The sequence below is a fragment of the Pelobates fuscus genome, chromosome 8 (genome assembly GCF_036172605.1).
Source record: "Pelobates fuscus isolate aPelFus1 chromosome 8, aPelFus1.pri, whole genome shotgun sequence".
Lineage (NCBI taxonomy): Eukaryota > Metazoa > Chordata > Amphibia > Anura > Pelobatidae > Pelobates > Pelobates fuscus.
In genome coordinates, this window is record NC_086324.1 from 102474128 (window position 1) to 102497264 (window position 23137).

At 45.7% G+C, this 23137-nt stretch overlaps 1 protein-coding gene across 2 annotated transcripts in view; it reads left to right on the forward strand.

Moving 5' to 3' along the window:
- Nucleotides 1-23137, forward strand: part of VPS16 (VPS16 core subunit of CORVET and HOPS complexes) — a 190055-nt gene that overhangs the window by 32659 nt on the left and 134259 nt on the right. For both annotated transcript variants that reach the window (XM_063430209.1, XM_063430211.1), the window contains exons 8-11: nt 2266-2321; nt 2685-2774; nt 3762-3856; nt 4695-4771. In XM_063430209.1, the coding sequence (XP_063286279.1) occupies nt 2266-2321; nt 2685-2774; nt 3762-3856; nt 4695-4771 (318 nt within the window). The remainder of the gene's footprint in view (nt 1-2265; nt 2322-2684; nt 2775-3761; nt 3857-4694; nt 4772-23137) is intronic.

Consider the following 23137-nt stretch of genomic DNA (forward strand, 5'->3'; position numbering starts at 1 on the left):
TCATACATTTAAAATGTTTGCAATGTTTAACTCCTCCATCCTACGCACTTACCGAGTCTCCGCCATTCCCCTGACGGCAAAGCCTGGGGATCCTTCCGGCAGATTCGGCCCTCACGAGCAGTGTGATCACGGGGTCCTCGCTGTGGGGAAACCGACCTCGCCACGTGTCCTTGGAGGGGGCTGCTTGCCCGCCTCTTGCCTTTGGACTATGGACCAGACTTTATGTGAATGTGTTAACCCAGATAGCTATGCCATGGAGCCCATTCGTGTAGTTAAAGACTTCGGCTCCATGGCAAGTGAACTGTGTGAATAGGATCTGCGCGCTATTCGGTAGTTTTGTGCGCTCAGATCCCAGCTATCTGGGGATATGTGAAATGTCTGTGTGTTATGGATAAAAAGTAACTTTCTGTATTTTAAAGTGTTTTATGTCTTTCTGTAACCATGTGGTTAATGGAGTCTGTCTCTGTGCTGGAGATAATTGGATTACTTCTCCAGCACAGAGAAGGCTCTGTAAAAAAACGGTCTGAGCTGGAAGGCTAGGGGTTTTAAAAGATACTTTACTAACTTTTTAACCCCTGGTCTGATCCGTGCCATTTTTTAATATGTTGTTCCCCTGAATGGATTGATTGTGGATATGTAATTTTATGTGAATGTGATCTATGGTTTTGAAGTTATAAATATTGTGTAAAAAGTATATTTTAAACTGTATGAATAATGGGATTATATGTCACACTAAGGGGAGGGGATGTGTGGGTTGCACCCGTGATGCTATTGGATATTTTACACCTCCCCTGTGGGCGGTCTTATATGTGTGAGATGGAAATAAAAGCCAGGCTGGATGTGCCAGTCCAGAGTTCCTGCTTAACCCTCAAAGTGAAGTGTTGTCTCATTATTGGGGGAGGATTTATTGTATGCTGTTCCAGTTTGACTGCTAGGAGTGTAAACCTATTCGTATGGTTTTTCCTATTCAACTGTCTACAGCGTTTTCTTGTAATTGTCCTATTTATAGTCAAATCCCCCCTCTCATAATATTGTAAAGTGCTACGGAATCTGTTGGCGCTATATAAATGGCAATAATAATAAAATTATTATCACTCTATGTGCTAATGATATTAAAATGCGTGCTGATGTCCCACCACCTTGAAAGCCAAAAAAGGGAACTCACCATGGTAGTAGTTCAGTGGACACGGTGCATCTGTGTAATGCATCAAAAATGCGAAAATTAGCGAGGAGAGATGGAGCATGTATATACATTCTCCAGCTCTCCGAAGTACTTCTTTCGGTATCTCACCTTCCATTTAAATTTAATGTTACAGACTGGGAGACTTTTTTTCTCTCTTGTGGTTTCTAGTGGGAAGCTTTTTGGTCTAACACACTGTAAGTTGATGCATTATACGGATGCACCATGTCCGCAGAAATACTATTCTTGCTAGCGGTTTCCAGTGAAAAGCTTTTTGGTGTCAAACACCGCAAGAGGATGCATTTCATGGATGCTCCGTGGTGAGTTCCTGTTTTTGGGTTTCATGGTGGTGGGACATCAGCACGTAGAGTAAGTTTATTGATTGATTGTTTATTTAATATATTTTAGTTTGATGTATGTGCATGCTGTATTGAGAAAGGACTGGGATTGGGTCTGAAACGTCGACTATGCATTAATAAAAGTTTTTATTTCTGAACTAAAGAAGCCCTCTGAGTGCCTAATTCCTTTACATTTTTTTTTGCTCATATGGTTGTTCCATTGTGGTTAAGCAATGAGGCATTTGGATATTATTGATATATAGCACTAGTTGCAAGAGAGAGATTTAAATAATTTACTTATTTACTAAGAGCCAATAAGATATAGTTACAGCAATTCATGTCACAATAAGTGCAAGATTTGGAGTGAAAAGGCCCTATATTTTCATTTAAAGTGTCTGTCCTATTGTCCTATTGTTTCTGTTTCTCTTCTTCTTTCAGAATCTGCTCTTATTTTCATTTTTGATCTATTTCTCTTTAAAACATTATAAAAACTACTTTGCCTTATGTATTTTCCTACCCTTGATAATCTTAAAAAGGGTGGAGCTTACATGTGTAGGAAAATAAATAAGACAAAGTAGTCCCTATTTTGTCCTATGTTTTTTAAAAAGAAATAGATCAGAAATTGAGAATAGAAGAACAGTTTCTGAAAGTGGAAACAGTAAGAAAAAAGGTAAGTTTGAGGTGGGAGGGTCATTAGAAGTATAGAAAGTAATAATTTGAGAATATATGGTGATTTTTATTTTTTAGGAGAAACTGTGTGAGTTCACTTCAGATATCCGGACAGCACCAAAACAGATGGCCTGGTAAATATGCTCTAAATGTTTTTAGTTTACCGTATTTAATTTTTTTGTTCCTAATTTTCTCAACTTCTGATGTCTTGCCAGAATTATGTAATGGTGAGGGAATCATGGCCTCACATGATTTATGAGTTCATAAAGTGCATTATTTACAAAATTATCTGTGTTCTGTAGAAAAGTTTCTAATTACTCATTATATTCGTAGTACCTAGGTAATAACTCTAATACAATGAGCATAGGCTATAAAATAATTCCATAGTACCTGTGAAATATTTTTTAAATAATACCTTCTAATTTCCACACCTTGAATTTATGTCAATCTAGTACCTCTATTATTAAATTATAACTCTTGATTTATTTATGTTTTAGGTGCATACGGCCACACAGTAAGCATGTTGCAGTTGCTGTGATGTGGGACAGACTTCTTCTTGTGGCTGGAAAAGCAAAAGAAGGCATTTCATATCCTATTTGTGTTTGTGGAATGGTGCTGAATTTGATTGTTAAAGAGTAAACCTGCTTATTTACGAACTAATGAATTATAGTGAATTGAAAAGTGAATTGTAAAATTTAGGCTACACAACTGCACTGTGTTTATAGCTGAGTTTCAGCATCTTTCCATATCAGTTATTTTAGCAATTCATTTTTCAATTCCCTACCATTCCCTGCTTAGTTTTAGCGATGCATTTTAACCCTTTTACAACATTAGGACGTGCTGTACTGTCCTACAAAAGGAGGGCTTTAACACTGTTAATGCAGCCTAGCACAGCATAACGATTAGGAGAGCTATCATACTTTCCCTCCTCGCTGTATCCAATCAGGGGAACTGCCGGTCTGCCAATCCCGCTGATAATTTCATTCTGAGTATAATATATATAATATATAATTTCATTCTGCATGTACGGTATATTTATTTATTATTTTTTATAAACTGCAATAATTACCTTGCAGGGTTAACTCCACCTCTAGTGGCTGTCTATTAGACAGCCACTAGAGGCCACTTCCTCCTTCATAGCACAGGAAACCTGTGCTAGAGCGTCGCTGGACGTCCTCACGCTATGTCGCTAATTTCCCCAAACAGCGTCGCTCATTGGTGGGTGGGAGGGAGAGGGAACCTCCAGTGCCAGGAAAACGGATTGTTTTCCTGGCACTGGAGATTCCCTTTAAATAAAGTACAAAATAACTTTCCTTCCATGCATCAGATTTTATATGGTATGTTTATTGACTTTAAGATGTACAGTAATAACATTGTTTAGCAGAGATGAATGGGATACGAGAAAATTTAATTTTAATTGCTACTAAACAGAAGCTCAGAATTTGCTTCATTAATGCTTTTATGAATGGAGCTGTAAGTGATCAGTGACCCAGCTGGCATCCACCATTCCAGGACTGTGTATGTTTGTTTGTTTGCAATATAAATACTAGAAAAACCTTGACATATATATTCAAATTTCATCTGGACAAGACATCCATTATGGTGCCTGAACTTGATGGAGTCAGAATATTCTCTCAATCTGTGCATGAATTTCTCCACGAAATACCAAGTACGTATAGAGTATTATATTTATAATCCAATTTGCTATGTTTTTTATTTTATTTGCCCCATTCACCATAGCTCCCTTATGCCTATGTAAAGTTTTTTTTCAATCTTTCTGCCTTTCCCCCGCTAGCGTTTTGCCATTTATCCCATCATTCTCCAACCCTAGATATATGGGTTGGCCCAACTTTTGTTTAGCAGATGAGCTAAAAGTTTCACACACTGGGTTATTCACTAAAATCACACAAAGATAAAGATAAAATCACACAAAGACTAAAATCACACAGATAAAGTACCACACTTACAGCAGCAGAATCTTAGTATACAACAGCTCAAAATACATAGTAAAAACAAAGAGAGCGTTACCTGCGCTCTGGCCTAAATTTCTATGTACATTTAAACAAAAGCCCTATAAAGGGTTAAATGTGAAAGGGTTTATAAAATACCCCTTCCTGTCTCATTGGAAATTCTTTATATCAGCAAATCTAATGTCTAGTGTAGGACTCTCCTTTTGGGGCTTGCCTTTACGTGGCAGGTGAGCTTATATTCAAATGGCCATTGGAATAAAACTAAAGAGCCTCCATTTTATTCACTAAACTGCCAGCTGTAGAGGATTTAAATCCAAAATGTAGGCAAAAAGAGCTGATCTGGAAAATTCCCGGACTCTGCTGTAGTCACATCTTGGCTTTTTTAGCCTACTTATTGCTATTCTTATTTTAGTGAATAATCCTGACTAATGATTTTTGTTTCACATTGATTTGTCAAAAGTGAGAGCAGTATTTTTCCATGGACATAATCAACCACATGATGATCTTTAGTTTTAAAACCTGTTTTACTTTCTTTAGGGGCAACCGAGGAAATTTTTAAGATTGCTTCAATGGCTCCTGGTGCACTTCTTCTTGTGGCACAGAAAGAATATGAGGTATGTTCTTATTTATAAAAAAAAAGGGGGGGGCGGGGCCTGACCGCCAGGCTGGCCGGTCGCATGGCACACCAGCTCCAGCAACTTTCGATTTATTAACCTACAACAAGAAACCTTTTGCCCTACCCGATGACCTGTTGAGGTGGGCCGGCACATGGGGAGACCCTGGACCCGGGGAGAGGCTTGCGACTACCGTTTTAGTCCCTCGGAGAGACATGCACCACTCCTTATGGATGAGGCCTACTCAGACGGTGAGCGAGGCGGACGGCCGCCGCCCGCTATCCTGACCGATGCTGTCTAGCCGGGCCCCCTTAGCTGAGCGGACCGGGCACTGTTCCCCCCTCCCCCCCCCCTCTGGGCCGGTGGGTGTGATCCCGGCCCACACCCTATACGCTCTGCAGCCTCTGCTACACCGAAGCTCCCGGGGCCATGAAGGACCGCTGAAATGCAGACCAGGCCACGAGCCATATCTCAAATAGCGGCGCAGTATCCCTGCTGGCTCGCACGGTTACCACTACAAGCTGACACATGCAGCACAGACCCAGCCACCCAGATCCAATAGACAACCCCTCTGGCCTGCTCTGCCAACCGGCACAGAGTGCACATCATCGATCCGGTCCGAGGACCTGGCCCACACCACCTCCACAGCAACACCACCTCCACCTTACAGCCAAACCGCAGGGAGAGGACACCAAACGGCTGGAGGAAAGCGGATGCAACAAACTCTTCAGCGCAGGGGGACTTACCAGCCTTCAGCAGCCACACAACATAACCCAGGCAAACCTAACTTAAAACTGGTGCAAGTATCATCAAGTGCCCTGTATATATACATTGTAGGCTCTACTTATCTTGACACAGCATAACAACCTCTGTCTAAATAGTACAGCGATGTTACTTTCCATTATAAGCAAGATATAGCAAGGTTCACCTAGCATGTTAACCCACAGGTTACAGGATTAACCAGTTTACTAAACGACCAAACACTGAGACAACCAGATTTTCCGTGTAACCAGGTTCTATAATAAACAAAAAAAGTGCTATGTACGAATGCCATGACAAAATAATAAGTCTTGTCCTTAAATACACCATTCTGCTTAATAAAGTTTAGTGTTTTTTTTTTTTCTTAAAAATTGAGATAGGGGCAGGGCCTACCGGGACAGTTGCTTGGTGCTGGAGCCAGAAATTGGACTTAATTGCTCTCTTTTCGGCTAAAATCTTGACTCTAACCCTGGGGAAATCTTGACTGTTCCTTCACTGTTGAACAACCTGTGGCTCTACGTGGCTTATCCACAGGTATAAGCATCGCCCACGTGTCTCCCAAGAGGCGCTGCACAGGAGACTGTGCAAGAAGAAGAAGCAGCAGCGGCGGACGGCTCCACTCCATCCAAAGTCGTATTCCCGCTATCACTCACCTCACCAGCAAGGCGGATGGTCTTAACCTTATGCTGCCGAGAGCGCAAGACCACAGTTCTGCAGCCAGGAGCCTCAGCCGAAGCCTGGGCTGCCTGCGTAGGGAGGATCATAATGGACTTTCAGAGGGCTTGGCCTGAAAGTAGGGGCATCGGTTAGGTGGCATATTGGTGTCTTTCAAAGCTAAGATGTTAAAACGCTGTTTTCACAGTACACAATGCCTGCTATCCTTTAGTTGTTTCCTTCTACTACTGTGATCTATTCACTCAGCTGCAGCAGCTCATTATACTTACCCAGTGGAATCTATTTCTTTCAGTTATCTGCTTTATATAGCATCTCTTAACTCATTTTGTTCCAAGCACTAGAGCTGTATTTCTGCTGTCTCCTTTTGCTTAGTTGTGGCGGACCACCTGGCCCTCCCGAACCAGGTGCCTCCGCCAACCGGTTGATTGTTAGTTTCCAGCCTTCCAGTATGGTGGTCAAGCTCTGCCCCCATGTTTTGTTTTTTAAATAAACCATATTCTGTATTTCTAATGACTGTTGTCTTGCAGCATTTCAATAGTATGTGAAAATGCAACATTGTAAACTTCACTCACACTTTTTGAATGGTAAACTTGTTTACACTAATAAATGGTGTAGTCCATTGCTGGTAGTTCCCTTGATATTGTAGAGCTACAACTTCCATGATGCGTTTCCACTGTTTCGAAGGGCAAATCAGCATGGAAGTTGCAGTTCAAGGTTGTCCACCTCTGATGTAGTCCATATCACTGGCATAACTACCACAGTCTCGGGGGTTGCAGTTGCAACTGGGCTCTTCACTCCAGGGGGCCCAGCCGCCCTGGAGCCCTGCTGATACATATTCTGATATTCCTGCAGCCAGGGGCGCTGACAGCAGGTGAAATCAGACTAGGAAGGCTTTCGGTGCAGGTGGAGGGCCCCAGGCTGGGCTGGCCATAACCGATCACCCCACATCTAAGTGACTTAATTCAGGTAAATCTACCCACACCCTGGGCAGAGGGGCAGGGAATGAGGACAAGGCACACTTCAGACTGTGGGAACCTTAAAAATGCCCTTCTTTTGCTATTGAGTTATTTTAGTGTTTTACTGTGGTCATACCTGGTGTCCCTGTAGATTAATTAGCCATCCTCTCTAATGGTGAGTGAGAAAAGGGTCTGGGGTCAGACAGCCTAATCTTAGTTTACTCTTCTTATTTTGGTAGAATCCCATGAAAGTTAGAGAGCCAGGAGTGTTTTGTAACTTGTATGGGCTGCATGAAGTGTATACAGCAATGCTACACCGTTCAATACTGGGCTACCTCTAATCCCCGGCCTGTGTTCATTACAAGGGCTACTTTTGGACAGGGTGGCCACAAAGTTGCCCCCCCTTCCAGGGCCGGACTGGCCCACCGGAGTACTAGGAAATTTCCTGGTGGGCCGCGGCACCTGGGGCTGGACTGACAGCCCTAATCATCACTGATCAGGCTCCTGTTATTCCTGTCCGGCCATGTGCGACAGGGCCCCATGGGAGCTGGGTGCGCCAGGCGGCTGACACAGTTTGCACATGGCCGCCCAGGATTCTAAAAAAAAACCAACAAATTTAGCGGGGCTAAACGAGCCGGGTAACTGCAGCATGGGAAGCAGGAAGGAGTCCCTGCTTCCCCAACAACCAGTCTCCAGGAGCTCTAAGTGATGTGGAGGTAAGAAGCAGGTCAGTGTGTGTGTGACTGTCTGCCTGTGTGTGTGTGTGTGTGTGTGTGACTGTCTGCCTGTGTGTGTGTGTGTGTGTGACTGTCTGCGTGTGTGTGACTGTCTGCGTGTGTGTGACTATCTGCGTGTGTGTGGCTGTCTGCCTGTGTGTGTGTGTGACAAACTCCCCTTTTCCTGTGAGTTTGCCACAAGTTTTGGAGGGGCTTGGTTGCCAGCCTCTTGCCCCAGGACTATGGCCCATGTATTAGACTGGGATACACACTGGAGAAAGGGCTTTTGTTCGTGTCTTTTTCCCCAGTTCAGTCTATGGGACATCCGAATGCATTGTGCCTATGGTGTTCGTTTATACGAACAAACTACCGAACATCCGGACCACACAAAAGTGGAGTGTGTCCCTCATTTACCTCCCAGGAGTTGCGGTTAACCACAGCTAATTGACGAATGGCTGGGTGGTCGCCGTTCGTATGGTCAAGCACGTGGCGGCGGCCAACTTGTTTAGTCGAACGCGTTCAGCTGTGTTTGGTCGTCGAGTTCATAGAATTAAAATTGGACACGCGACGGTACGAACACCGCTGAACTTTACCTTCTCCAGAACTTCGACACTTCCCTTGAGTACGTGCGATCTGATAAATGCTCCTTCGACTCCAGTGTCAGGCAAAAAACATGTATTAAAAATAAAAACAACTGATAGTCAAATAGTAAAAAGCACAGTCCAGCTGCAGCTCACCACACCATGGGAAGTTTGATAACAGTTTAGTGTAATCCCTCTCCTTCTCGGGCTGGTCTGTGCATTCAGTTCACTTCCTTGTATCCTGATCACCAGGTCATGTGACGCGTTTCGCCCTGCCTCTTGGGGCTTTCTCAAACGAGCAATATCTCCTCCCACTGGAGATCCTCTTTTATTTAGGAGTCCCAAAGCCATGATCCAATCGGCTTGTAGCCAGGGGCCGCCCTAAATAATTTTAAGACCGGCCGCTGCAGGGCCGGCCCTTTAAATGCTGCAGCCGCCTGAGCACTCTGTAAAGAGCCTCAGACGGCTGCAGCACAGCTTCTCCCCTGTAGCGTGGCCAAGCTGCTCTCCGGTCCGCGGTGCCCGGCCGGAGTGATAGGAAGGTGCACGCTCAGTGTGCACTTCCTGTCAGTCCGGCCGGGTACAGGAAACAGAAACTCCGCGCCGAACAGGAGTTTCTGTTTCCTGTAACCGGCCGGACTGACAGGAAGTGCACACTAAGCGTGCACCTTCCTATCACTTCGGCCGGGCACCGCGGACCGGAGAGTAGCTTGGCCACGCTACAGGGGAGGGGAGGAGAGGGGGGGGAGAGTAAGTGAAGGAGGGAGGGGGGAGAGTAAGTGAAGGAGGGAGGGGGGAGAGTAAGTGAAGGAGGGAGGGGGGAGAGTAAGTGAAGGAGGGAGGGGGGAGAGTAAGTGAAGGAGGGAGGGGGGAGAGTAAGTGAAGGAGGGAGGGGGGGAGAGTAAGTGAAGGAGGGAGGGGGGAGAGTAAGTGAAGGAGGGAGGGGGGAGAGTAAGTGAAGGAGGAAGGGGGGGAGAGTAAGTGAAGGAGGGAGGGGAGAGTAAGTGAAGGAGGGAGGGGGGAGAGTAAGTGAAGGAGGGAGGGGGGAGAGTAAGTGAAGGAGGGAGGGGGGAGAGTAAGTGAAGGAGGGAGGGGGGAGAGTAAGTGAAGGAGGGAGGGGGGAGAGTAAGTGAAGGAGGGAGGGGGGAGAGTAAGTGAAGGAGGGAGGGGGGAGAGTAAGTGAAGGAGGGAGGGGGAGAGTAAGTGAAGGGGGAGAGTGAAGGAGGGAAGGGGGGGAGAGTGAGTGAAGGAGGGAGGGGGGAGAGTGAGTGAAGGAGGGAGGGGGGAGAGTAAGTGAAGGAGGGAGGGGGGAGAGTAAGTGAAGGAGGGAGGGGGGAGAGTAAGTGAAGGAGGGAGGGGGGAGAGTAAGTGAAGGAGGGAGGGGGGGAGAGTAAGTGAAGGAGGGAGGGGGGGAGAGTAAGTGAAGGAGGGAGGGGGGGAGAGTAAGTGAAGGAGGGAGGGGGGAGAGTAAGTGAAGGAGGGAGGGGGGGAGAGTAAGTGAAGGAGGGAGGGGGGGAGAGTAAGTGAAGGAGGGAGGGGGGGAGAGTAAGTGAAGGAGGGAGGGGGGGAGAGTAAGTGAAGGAGGGAGGGGGGGAGAGTAAGTGAAGGAGGGAGGGGGGAGAGTAAGTGAAGGGGGGGGAGAGTAAGTGAAGGGGGGGAGAGTAAGTGAAGGAGGGAGGGGAGAGTAAGTGAAGGAGGGAGGGGAGAGTAAGTGAAGGAGGGGGGAGAGTAAGTGAAGGAGGGAGGGGGGAGAGTAAGTGAAGGAGGGAGGGGGAGAGTAAGTGAAGGAGGGAGGGGGGGAGAGTAAGTGAAGGGGGGGGAGAGTGAAGGGGGGAGGGGGGGCAGGCTGAGTGAAGGGGGGAGAGTGAAGGAGGGAGGGGGGGCAGGCTGAGTGAAGGGGGGAGAGTAAGTGAAGGAGGGGGGGGGGCAGGCTGAGTGAAGGGGGGAGAGTAAGTGAAGGAGGGAGGGGGGCAGGCTGAGTGAAAGGGGAGAGTAAGTGAAGGAGGGGGGAGAGTAAGTGAAGGAGGGGGGGAGAGTAAGTGAAGGAGGGAGGGGGGGCAGGCTGAGTGAAGGGGGGAGAGTAAGTGAAGGGGGGGAGAGAGTAAGTGAAGGAGGGAGGGGGGGAGAGTAAGTGGAGGAGGGGGAGAGTAAGTGAAGGAGGGAGGGTGGGCAGGCTGAGTGAAGGGGGAGAGTAAGTGAAGGAGGGGGGAGAGTAAGTGAAGGAGGGAGGGGGGGAGAGTAAGTGAAGGAGGGAGGGGGGGAGAGTAAGTGAAGGAGGGAGGGGGGAGAGTAATTGAAGGAGGGAGGGGGGAGAGTAAGTGGAGGAGGGGGAGAGTAAGTGAAGGAGGGAGGGGGGGCAGGCTGAGTGAAGGGGGGAGAGTAAGTGAAGTGGGGAGAGTAAGTGAAGTGGGGAGAGTAAGTGAAGGGGGGAGAGTAAGTGAAGATAGGGAGAGAGTAAGTGAAGGAGGAGTAAGTGAAGATAGGGAGAGAGTAAGTGAAGGAGGAGTAAGTGAAGATAGGGAGAGAGTAAGTGAAGGAGGAGTAAGTGAAGATAGGGAGAGAGTAAGTGAAGGAGGAGTAAGTGAAGATGGGGGAGAGAGTAAGTGAAGGAGGGGGGGAATAAGTGAAGGAGGGGGGAGTAAGAAGAAAAGGGGTATGAAAAACGGGGGGGGGAGTAAGAAGAACACAGGGAGGGGGAGTTGAGGAGGACACAGGGAGGAGAGGGGGTAAGAAGAACACAGAGAGGGTGGGTGAGAGTGAGAAGAGACCGCTAGGGGAGGGTGGGGGAGAGGAGAGCTCTAAGGGACAGCTCTATAGGACAGGGGGCAAGACAGGGAGCTCTTTCACACTACACACGCGCACACACACACAATGCATCCCTATACATACACAAACACACAATGCATCCCTACATACACAGAAACACACAATGCATCCCTACACACACAATGCATCCCTACATACACAGAAACACACAATGCATCCCTACTTACAATGCATCCCTACATACACAGAAACACACAATGCATCCCTACACACAATGCATCCCTACATACACAGAAACACACAATGCATCCCTACACACACAGAAACACACAATGCATCCCTACACACACAGAAACACACAATGCATCCCTACACACACACAGAAACACAACATGCTTCCCTTACACACAGAGAAACACACAATGCAACCCTTACACACACACACAATGCAACCCTTACACACAAAGACAATGCATCATTTGCACACATACACAGAAACACAATGCAAACCCTTACACACACATGGAAACACACACACTGCTTTTCTTGCATACACACAGAAACACAATGCATCTCTTACACACACTCAATGCACACACTTGCAGACACACACCTTAAATCCCTTAAGCATACAAACACAGATTCACGCAATGCATCCCTTACACACAACCAGAAACACACAATACATCCCTTATACACAAATACACACTGCTTCCACTGCATCACCTGCACAAACTGGTACCCTATACACTACATGCCATAAGCACACATATTAGATCCTCTACAATAACACATAACACATCCCCTACACACTCCACTCCCTGTGAGCAAACTCATGGGTGGGTGGAACATATAAGTGGACTTATGAGTGGGCCTTGTGGGCATACTCACCGTCAGACCCTGGGGCCCAGACCTTGAGCTGTGTAAGGGGCCCCCAAAAAATGGAGCTGCTTCCAATTCTCCCAGAACATTGAATTTTGTGACCACAGTTACAAACAGTCTCCAGAGATCCTGTTCTACACCAGACCAGTGGAGCCAAACTGCAGCCCATCATCATCCTCATCTAGTTGTAAGTAGGCAATCTAGTATATTATTAGTGACACTAATCTATAATTTACCTCATATTAAAGGGACACTATAGTCCCTAAAACGACTGCAGCTTAATGAAGTGGTTCTGGTGTCTATAGCCGGTCCCTGCAGGCTTTTTAATGTAAACACACACTGTGTGCAGCACTGGCGTTAGTTCATATGGCAGATCATATGGGTGGGGCATTGTGATGTCACATGGGGACGGCAAATTCAGCTGTTCCCCATGCAGCCACAGGTGCCGCTGTGCTGGGAGATTGTGATTACTCTTCACTTCCTCCCAGCCTACAGAGCAGCGCACGGGAGAGAGAGAGGAGGAGGCATGATTTAATCTTACAACAAATCCAGTAAGCAAATCTTTATAAATTTGGGGGGGGGGGGGGGGGGGGGGAATCAGCTCTGTTTCCACAGTTTATTGGTGTTTACTCTGATGTCTGTATTAATATTGAGGGATGTCTAAGTATTAACATCAGTGTGGGTCAGCAGAGCCAGACGTTGGGGTGTCCAAACTGTGCAGTCACGCAGGGTGCCATGACAACAGAGGCACCCGGCGGACAACACAGCTCACAAGTTGGGTACACCAGCATATTCAATTTAAACGATTCGCTGGTGGTCCACTGGTGTGCACCAGCAGTAGGTGCAGTCAGATTATAACCCCTCCCTCGTGGTTCCGGCACTCAGTTAGTGAGTCAGAGCACAGGCTCAGAGATTCTCAGCCTGCGCTCTGACATTTAAAGTCAGAGCCGTGAAGGAGCGCGTATGGCAAAGAGCTACTGATTAGCATAACATCAATATCCGTTATAAAACCAGGAAAAGGTGGGCACCATTGCTCTGATTTGGTGGTGCAATGGGCCACTTGACTGGGTTTGCCCCCCAGGCCTAAGGCTGCCAGCCCTCCCCTGCTTGTAGCTTTCCACAGTTGCACACATTGTCCATAATTACTTAAAATCCAAATAAAACATTTATTCACAATCTGTGTTTGTTTATAAAAAAAACAGCATTTAAAAATTTAAATATCCAATATAAAAGGATCATCATGCATACAGATTTAGATATAACTTGTGTGTGCACATAATTTTCCAAGCACAGAAACTTTGTTAAATACCCAAATAATCACATTAAACATATCCAGGGAAAAGGGGAAGATCGTCTAACTCAAAGTTGGATTTTCCAGGTGCCTGTATAGGGCCAAGATGTGATCTATTAGTATGGCAGCCCCCCTGTAATTATAGTAATGGGGAAAGTTGATCATACTCTATTTAGTGTTGAGAGAATTCATTCAAAGTACTTGATTTTTTACTTGTAATCAAATATCGGCTGTCAAGCGTTTTGTGACTTTAGAAGGTTCAAACTAGATTTTGTTCAGACTTCTATTTAGTAGAGGCCAGTGGCCAGAGTACCATGGTCACATAGAGTGTGTCTGTTTCCAATCAGAGTGTGTCTGTCAATACGTGAATGAGTGTCTGTATGTGTCAGTGAGTGTGTGTCAAATCAGAGAGAGTATGTGTCTGTCAGTGACTGTTTGTCAATGAGAGTGGGTGTCTTTCAGTGAAAGTGTATGTCAGTGTTGTCAAATCAATGACTCTGTTTCTATCAATTTGTGTCAAATAAGTGTGTTTCTCTGTCAGTGAGTGTGTTAGTTGTCATTAAGTGAGTGTGTTTGTCACTGAAAATGTGTGTTAAACACTGTGTGTATCAATGACTGTGTGAGTGTGTCAGTGACTGTATGTCAATGTATGTGTATCAGTGAGAGTGTATAGGGGGTCCTTCAGTGATTCTTGCATCACGGCCCTGCAATTCCTAGTTACATCTCTGGTCCATATGCCATATAAGAGCCTAAAGAAATAATTTGGGAGGGAATTGCGTACTAAATGATGTAAAATGTAATTTACCTTTGTTGAAAGAGCTTGGAAGTGGCTCCTTAGAGATAAAAAAAAAATAACCTCACAAACATATAGATTAAAAAATATATAGTATTGTATTTGACCTAAAAAACCCCACAAAGAACAATAATAGCGCAATACAATATATACAGTGAATTCGTGGTGAGTAATCTAGTGTGATTACACTCACATTTGATTGAGTTACTTCAGAGCTCTGCTGTTTCAGCGCATGGACGGAACAATCCCTGTCTAAGGATATATGCAGGAACAGACGTCCTAGAATGGCTCAGATGAAGTGCAGCATATAGGTCATATGTGGAGATAAATATACAGAATACTCCAATGGTGAAATAAGTATATATATAACAGAGGAGTGAAAAAGCAAAAGAAATGTACTCATATTTCCCAGAGCAAAACTTGCTCTGGTGTATAGAACATTGGTGGTATAATCCCCACCTAAGGATATGATGACCCAGGACGCGATAAATGGAAAAATAAAAAAGTGTAAATGTAAAATAAAATACACTATTTATTAACCATATAAAAAATAGCATTAAAACAATATTATAAGTGCTCAAAAAGACCCACTTAAAATGTTTCGCCTCTCCAGAGGCTTCTTCAGAAGTGTGGTGTAGTCCTCTCTAAGTTCTGTTTATATAGGCAGTCTCTTGATGGAGGATGGCTTCTTGGTGTGTTGATTGAAGGTTCCTGTAGCCACGGTGGAACGCACGCGTCATTCCGGAAGTGACGCGGCGTCTATCCACCATGGTCGTTGATATGTATTCCAGCTTGGAATGCCTATGAGCTGAAATGGCTTTGTTGCAGTTCCACTTATATAATGATAGTCCTGTCTGCAAGGGAGAAGTTGGGGTAATGATGTATTATAGTTCAGATGATATTGTACTCATATAGGTACAGTTAACGTTCCGAAATGGGCGTGACGTCATACCGGATATGACGTTACGCTACTCTTTAATGTGCAAATCCTGGAAGTGTACTTTCAACCATATTGGAGTGGGGCATCATGTGTGAGAAGGGGGTGCCCCATGCTATCCTTATCTAGTGTTATCCACAGTTTTTGTTTTGGATGTGAATGCCATTCCAACGCCCTTTGGAGCGCTGTAGCTTGATGGTACCTAAGTCCGGGAGAGCCAGGCCGCCCCTCTGCCTCGGGAGGCCTAGTAAGTCATGTCTAACTCGTGGTTTCCCGGTTCTCCATACGTATCGTAGTGTAGTGGAGCGTAAGGAAGCGAAGTATGATGTGGGTAGGGCTATTGGGATTGTCTGAAAAAGCTAGAGGAGTCTGGGTAGGACGTTCATCTTGATGACCGCAATGTGCCCGAGCCATGATATATGTGAGTAGTGCCACTTCTTGAGGTCTTGTTGTATTCGGTGTAATAGAGGCACAAAGTTCCTCTCGTAGAGATCCTGGGAGTCAGCTGTGACCCAAGTCCCCAGGTATTTCATCTGGGAGGGACACCACCGGAAGGGCAGCCGGGATTTAAGTTCTGCTGCCTCAGTAGCTGAGAGGGAGACGCCCAGGACCTCGCATTTGGATAGATTGAGTTTGAGGCCCGCTTTCGTCCCGTACAACTCCAGCAGTTCGAGCAAGTGTGGTACAGTTGTGTGGGGGTTGGTGACGAAAAACGTCAGGTCAAAACACCTTGTGTGTCGTGCCCCTCCATTGGAAGCCCTCAATGTGTCCGTTCCGTCTCACCGCCTCCAGTAGTGGTTTCAAGGAGTGTGCGAACAGTAGCGGGAAGAGTGGGCAGCCCTGTAGTGTTCCGTTGTGTATCGCAAAGCTTTCCGTCAGGGCCCAGTTCACTCGTACCTGTGCGTTCGAGGAGTCATCCAGTGCATCCATTTTACTCGGAAGCCGAACACAACGCAGTGTGGCCATGAGGAAGGCAGAGTCCACTCGTTAAAAAGCTTTCTCCGCGTCTGTGGAGAGGAGGAGTAGGGGAATCTTCTCCCTGCGTGCTAGATGTTGGATTGCGAGTACTCGCAAAGTGCTGTCACGTGCCTCTCTTCTTGGGATGAACCCTGTTTGATCCGGTTGGACTAGGTCCCGGAGTTTCGCACCGAGCCTGGACGCGAGGACCTTCGCAAGGAGTTTGATATCCACGTTGAGTAATGATTTTGGTCTATAGCTCCCGGAAGATTCCGGATCTTTCCCTGGCTTGGGGAGGATAGTGATCGTAGTGGATAGTGATTCCTGATGGTGATGTGGGATTATTAAAAATATCCTTATTGTACTTATATCCAATTATTGCACTAACTCCATTTTAACCTCATATTGTGAATCCTCCATTTTGTCCTCCTAACCTGACTTCTTCATTCCTCCATTTTGTCCTCATAACCTAACTTGTTCATTTTAAAACTACCTTACTTGACAGAATTTCCCAGCACATCTAATACAATAAGACAAAGACTGTATGTTCTAACAAAGACATGATTAACACAGGAATTGCTGACTTTTCCTTAACTTGCAACATAGTATCATTTGAAGGCCATGAGAACACAGTAGTAATGAAATGTTCTATTCATAAGAGACCTTGCACCTGGCCACGAGGCCTGAGATCACCGACTGTGTAAAATGACGCTCAATACCCCCTTGTCCCCACCCGTGTCCAGAACAATCCCACCTCTTGGTGGGTGGGCACGGGACTAACCACTTAGTTTTTGAGCCAATTAATAATATTGATAGGAGGACACTAATCCCGACACTTAACAATTAATCCAATTAATGATGTTTATTTGCTGATATTCTAATAATCAATGATGACGTAAAATGCCTCTTAAAAGGGCCTGCGCGCCCGCTTTTTAATCACTTGCCAATAAATTTTCTCGAAGTTATTTTAACCTGAACCTTGTGTGTCAGACTTAATTACTTCAGCGTATATACGCAATTCAATTTTATTAATTTGGACAGGAACAGATAGACATTTAAACATTTTGGTTTACTGCTAAAAAGTACCATAACAACTTGGCGCCCAACGTGGGGCCTCGGGCTATGTCCGGCCGGTGAGCCGTCCTAAGGAAGACAAGGGTGGACGGAGGAATCCAGGGGGAAGGAAAGGAGATTGATCACCTCCAGGTACACGGTAGAGACTTCTGCAGAGCCACCGGTATGTTCCGGCCCCTTTGATTGACCCGTCCACGTGTCTGTGACTGCTTCCCGGGAGGACATCAAAGACAGGTAATATCTTGCCCGGTGTCTCGTTACTCACTTGTTTACCTGCATTTTAGTCTATCTGTTGCCTGGGTGTGTTTGAATTGTTTGCCTGTTTCCCCATTTTGAGATAAAGGGGGGTGGACCTGCAGGGGATTTGCCTGGGGTTCTCTGTTTCGCTTGTTTTCCCCTTTTTGGGATAAAGGGGGGTGGACCTGAGGGGACTTGCCTGGGTCTTCAGTTTGTCTGTCTATCTGTTTGTATTTTACCCCTTTTGGGATAAAGGGGGGTGGACCTGTGGATGCGTTCCTGGGGGTCTTCTGTTGCCTGTTTTACTCCTTTTAGGAACCACGGTGCTGTGGTTGTAGGGAAAAAGGGGGGTTGACCTGTGGATGCGTTCCTGGGGGTCTTCTTTGCCTGTTTACCTCTTTTAGGAGCCTCGTGGCTGTGGCTGTAAGGAAAAAGGGGATTGTTGGAACTGTGGATTTTGTGTAGACTCATAATTTCCTGTGATCCTTCTTGTGACACTTTGAGAGCCCAGCTAGCCTCATTGTGCACGTGGTAACCCACAGCTTCGAGTGCTGGGGCTAGTGGAATTCCAAGTTTGGTAACCACTGCCCCGAGTACTGAGGCTGGGGGGATTCCAGTTTTGGTAAACCTCAGCTTCGGCTGGGGGGATTCCAGTTTTCTTTTGGTAACCACAACCCTGAGCGCTGGGGCTGGTGGAATTCCAGTTTTCTGTTTATTTGTGGTAGGGGACTTAGTCTTGTGGCAGGGGACTCTGTTTCCTGGGGGGATTCAAGTAGGCATTGCTTGTTTTCCGCATCACGTGGTAGTGAGACTTATAAGTGGGTTTTATAGGGGCACTACGGGAGTGAGGATAGAGGTGGCCACATTCTTGTGGACTGCTGAGTAGAGGGAGGCTGACGGAATTCGGACCGGTGTCAGTTGTTTTCCGTGGCCGCTGGTAGTGAGACTTGTGAAAGTCGTTCTCCGAGCGGAGACACTACGGGGTTGAGGGAGGTGACTTTGGAGTAAGCACACGAGTAAAGGAAAGGGATTATTGTTGATTTCATTTGAACTGTGATGCATGCACTGTATTTCAATTGTATTGTTGTCTTGTCTGTTTAATTAGGAGTCTCATGAACTCCTGTGTCTGTCTCTAAGGATTTTCCTTGCCTTTCATCTTTTCTACACTTCCTATATTATTATACTATCCACTCCCATTTCTCTTAAAAGAGAAGTGATTGGTCACACACTTCTCACCTCGCTCCAATCCGTGTCTACCACCCCGGGTAGGCGGATTCAGTGACTAGTCTACGTTTTGGGAAGACGCACCTGAGAAAGTCCCACGGTTCTCGGGTGGCAGTCGAGCATTGTAGACGTTCCTGTTCAATTTTCTCTCTCTCTCTCTCTATCTAGGACGCTGGTATAGGGGTAAAGGGACTATGGGACAGGATTTAGGTAAGCCCAGTAAGGGCTGGTTAGCATGTGATTTGGTAGAAAACAGAGAGGGTGAGGAGATGGTTAAAGGTGTTGAAAAGATTGCAAAAGTATGTAAAATTGCTGTACCGACATGTGGAAGATTGCAACCAGAAAGTTGGCGCAAGTTACTGGCAGAAATGAAAGGCAAGCTTACAGATAATGATTTATTAAAGACTGCTGAAGCATGGTACAGAGTAGCGAAGGCTATTCAGTTAGAAGGTTGGGTTGAGGAAGAGATAAATCACAAAGGTGTGAAATTGTTTGTGTATCATAAGAATTGTGTTGCTGGGGTTTACCCTCAGCCAGCGCCCCAAAATGGCGCCCAGGGGATGTCTATCCCCAAGGTTCAGTCAGCAATAGGTGATAGCCAGCTGACTATGTTCCCCACTCCAAATCCTCCCGAATCCCATCCCATCACCTCCCCTGTCTGCCCGGTCCTGAATTCTGATGGATCTTTCTTTACCCCTTCCCCGTCTCTAACAGTCCCATCATCCTCATCCATCCCCACGCTACCTTCCATGCCTAATCCTAACATTTCATCTGCCATTTCCTCCCTGCAATCCCTCTCCGTAGCTAATCCCCTCCCATCAGCATCCACCCAACTAACTACCCCTCCCTCCCTTGCTCCGACTCCTCCTTCTGCACCCATCCCTACCAATCCCGTTCTGTCTCCTCCCATAACCGGCTCCACCCCAGTCCAATACCCTACCTCCTTAAATGTACCTACCCACCCTACTCTACTGCCCTCCCCTGCCTGGCCCTACCCCTTCCCATATCCCATGGCCCTGCCCTACCCCGGTTACCCTCCCTTTCCCCAAGCCACTCCCCAGGTTCCGGTCATGCCCAGTCCGGCTCATTCCCCCCTTGGTCCTTCGAACCGGGCACTTGTGGTCAATGTGTTAAGGGCTTTAGTAAGTCGTGGGATCAGGATGTTGCTGAATTACTCAGAATAGTCCAGCGTCAGTCCTTCCGGCCCCGGTGCTCGGGCAGTCTTTGCGGTTTTGATGGCCCCCAGCAACTTGTGTCTGTAATCGGGGCATCGAGTGTCATGGCGTCGTCTGCCTGGAGGGTGGAGGCGACATAGGTCTCCAGAAATTGGCTCCACTCCCGTTCTCAATCCTCCCTCCTGTCCTCCCCATCAGCTTGTCTAGAGAGGAGTAGTATGTTCGGAATCCCCCCGTGATTTCCTCTGGTATTTGAGTTCTTCGGCCTGTGGAGGTCTTGAGTCTGTGGACTTGAGCGTGTGCTGGGTTTTCTTCAAAGTAGGAGGCCAGTGCTTGTGTGATCTGTTCTCGGATGTCCAAATCAAGCAGCAGGGAGTCGCTCAGGCGCCATGACCTCTTTCGGGGTTGGGTTAGGGGTGAGGTTAAGATCATCCGCACTGGGCTGTGGTCCGACCAGGTGAAGATGTCTACGTGGGCGGACTGTATGGCATAAAATTTGAAGATTGGCTCCAAAATGACGTCATTGCCGCATGACTGCGGTCACCTGATTTTTAAAAAAAAATTGTATTTATACACATTAAAACAATAGAACAAGTAAAACAGTAGATAATGCTCGTTTTCCAATATATTATATATAGGGACATTTGAATCCCATGCAGAACCTTTATTCAACTGAGGAAAAGTGACTTATGGTGAAAGTAAAGGTAAGCATTTAAGCTTTAAACTTGAGAAAGGTCGCAAGGTCGCGGCCATTTTTAACCGTGGGAGTGGGTGTTTTAGAGTGACAGGGGGTGGGCGGAGCCGGCAGATTGCAGGGTGGGGAGTGTAGTTATGATCGCGTCCGTTTGTAGGACGTGATCAGAGGGAAAAGGGGGCGGTCCTAAGCGGTCGAAAGTAGGAGGGAGTGATTGTAATTACTCTTCTCGTAGTAACAGGAAGGGGGATTGAAAATAGATGCAGGGAAGTGGGATGAATACGTAGGCGGCCATATTATAATCTAGTGATGGGGGATAGGGGCAGGGTGAAATAGTGAAACCTATATAAACATACAAACTCCATATGAGAATAAAAATAAATGGATTAAGCCATAGGAGCTAATAAAATAAAATGAAATGAAATGAGAAATAAATACAATAGACCCTATACACAGATTATACATATAAATAGAGGGTAGTGAATAATAAGAGTACACTATTATGAGAAAAAAAAGGGAATAATAATATGATATAGCATAAAGTACCCGTATAAACAATTATAAAAAAATTAAAAAGGTCAAAGTCTGCATTTAGACCTTCACGGTTTAATGTCTTCAAGTTAAAAACCCATTCCATTTCGGATTTTACCAGAATATTTTTTTTATCGCAACCCCTCCATGGGATATTACATATTTGGATAGGGGTGAATTTAAGAACGTTAGAGGTTTTTTGGTGATGTGTTAAAAAGTGCCTAGACACTGTATGATTCTCAAATCCATTCCTGATGTTACGGCAATGCTCGGATATCCTAGTTTTTAAAAATCTGGACGTCATGCCCACATACTGGAGGCCACAAGGGCACTCCAGTAGATGTATAACATTTTAGTGCAGCATGTGATAAAATGTTTAATATTGTAACTTATATTAGTAATATTATATTTGAATTCAGTGGTCTTATTAGGTACTGACATTTGGGTAGTCTTGCAGACGATACATTTCCTGCACTTAAAAATACTTTAACATTAGACAGAGTGTATGGTGTTTTTTTTTTGTGGGTCTTAGTGTAATTTTTGGTTAAAGGAGTTTTGAAATTAGGAGCACCTCTAAAAATGATGTTGGGTTTTTCTGGAATGAGCTTATTGAGAACGGGGTCTTCAGATAAAATGTGCCAGTGTTTCTGGATCGTTTTCCTTATGTCCCTATTCTTATTATTGTAATCAAAGATTATGGAGATGGATGGGGTAGTATTAATACTTTAATTTTTATGTTTCAGCAGGCTACTCCTGTCATTAGACTTGATTTTAGTAAGTATGGTGTCAAGTTTGTCCTCTGGATAGTGTTTTTCTAAAAAATAGTTTTTTAAAATGTTGCTTTGTTCATAAAAATCTTCGTCGAGTGTGCAATTTCTTTTAACCCCTTAAGGACACATGACATGTGTGACACGTCATGATTCCCTTTTATTCCAGAAGTTTGGTCCTTAAGGGGTTAAGTCTTAAAATTTGGCTTTTAGGAGCACTTTCCAGCCAAGGTGTATGATAACAGGTATTTTGATCAATGACTCTGTTAGTGCACACTTTTTTAAAAAAAAGTTTTTGTATTTAGTTTTCCTTATTTAATAAAACATTTTTAAATCTAAAAAGCTGATTTCTTCTTTGCTAAATTCTGAGGTTAAAACAATGCCTCTGTCATTCTGGTTGAGGTGTTCTAAAAAAAGTTTAAGGGAGCGATCGGTGCCTTTCCAGATGAAAAATAGGTTGTCGATATAACGAAAATAGGAGACCAGGTTAGCCCTCCAGTCATGATTTCCCCAAACTTCCTCTGCTTCCCAATCTGCCATGAATAAATTGACATAACTGGGGGCAAACCTGGTCCCATAGCCGTACCCCTTTTTTTACCCTTCCCCTCAGGTGTGCAGCTCTATTCTCCCCTGTGATCAGTACTGTAGCGCTGTTCCTCTCCTATTTCTTTTTCTGTTACGGTTACTATCTTCCCTCCAGGTTTCAGCTGCTTCCCTTCAGATCACCGCCCCAACGTCCATTTTTGAATACAGTGTGGCTGCTCTGAACACTGTAAGTACCGTATATACTCGAGTAGAAGTCAAGTTTTTCAGCACATTTTTTGTGCTGAAAACCCCCAACTCGACTTATACTAGAGTCAATGTCTGTATTATGGCATGGGGCTGTGTAGGAGGGGGGCTGGCAGGGAGCGTTTACTTACCTCTCCTGCAGCTCCTGTCAGCTCCCTTCTCCTCCGGTCCGGTCAGCTCCCCTGTCAGCTCCCACTTTAAGTCTCGTGAGAGCCGCGGGGTCATAGTGCGGCTCTCGCAAGACTTACACTGGGACTTGCGCGGAGTAGAATGGAGCTGACAGGAGCTACAGGAGAGGTAAGTAAATGCTCTCTGCCAGCGCCCCTCCACTGAACTGCCAATGCCACTGAACCACCAGGGAGTGAGAGCCCCTCTACCTGCCATGTATAAAGCAGGGAGGGGGGACGAAAAAAAATAATATATTAATAATAATAAAATAATAATATTTTAAAAAAATAACATTTTTATTAAAATCATAAAAAAAATCATAATAACCCCCACCAAGGCTCTGCAACACACACACACACACTGCACTCATACACACACACACTGCACTCATACA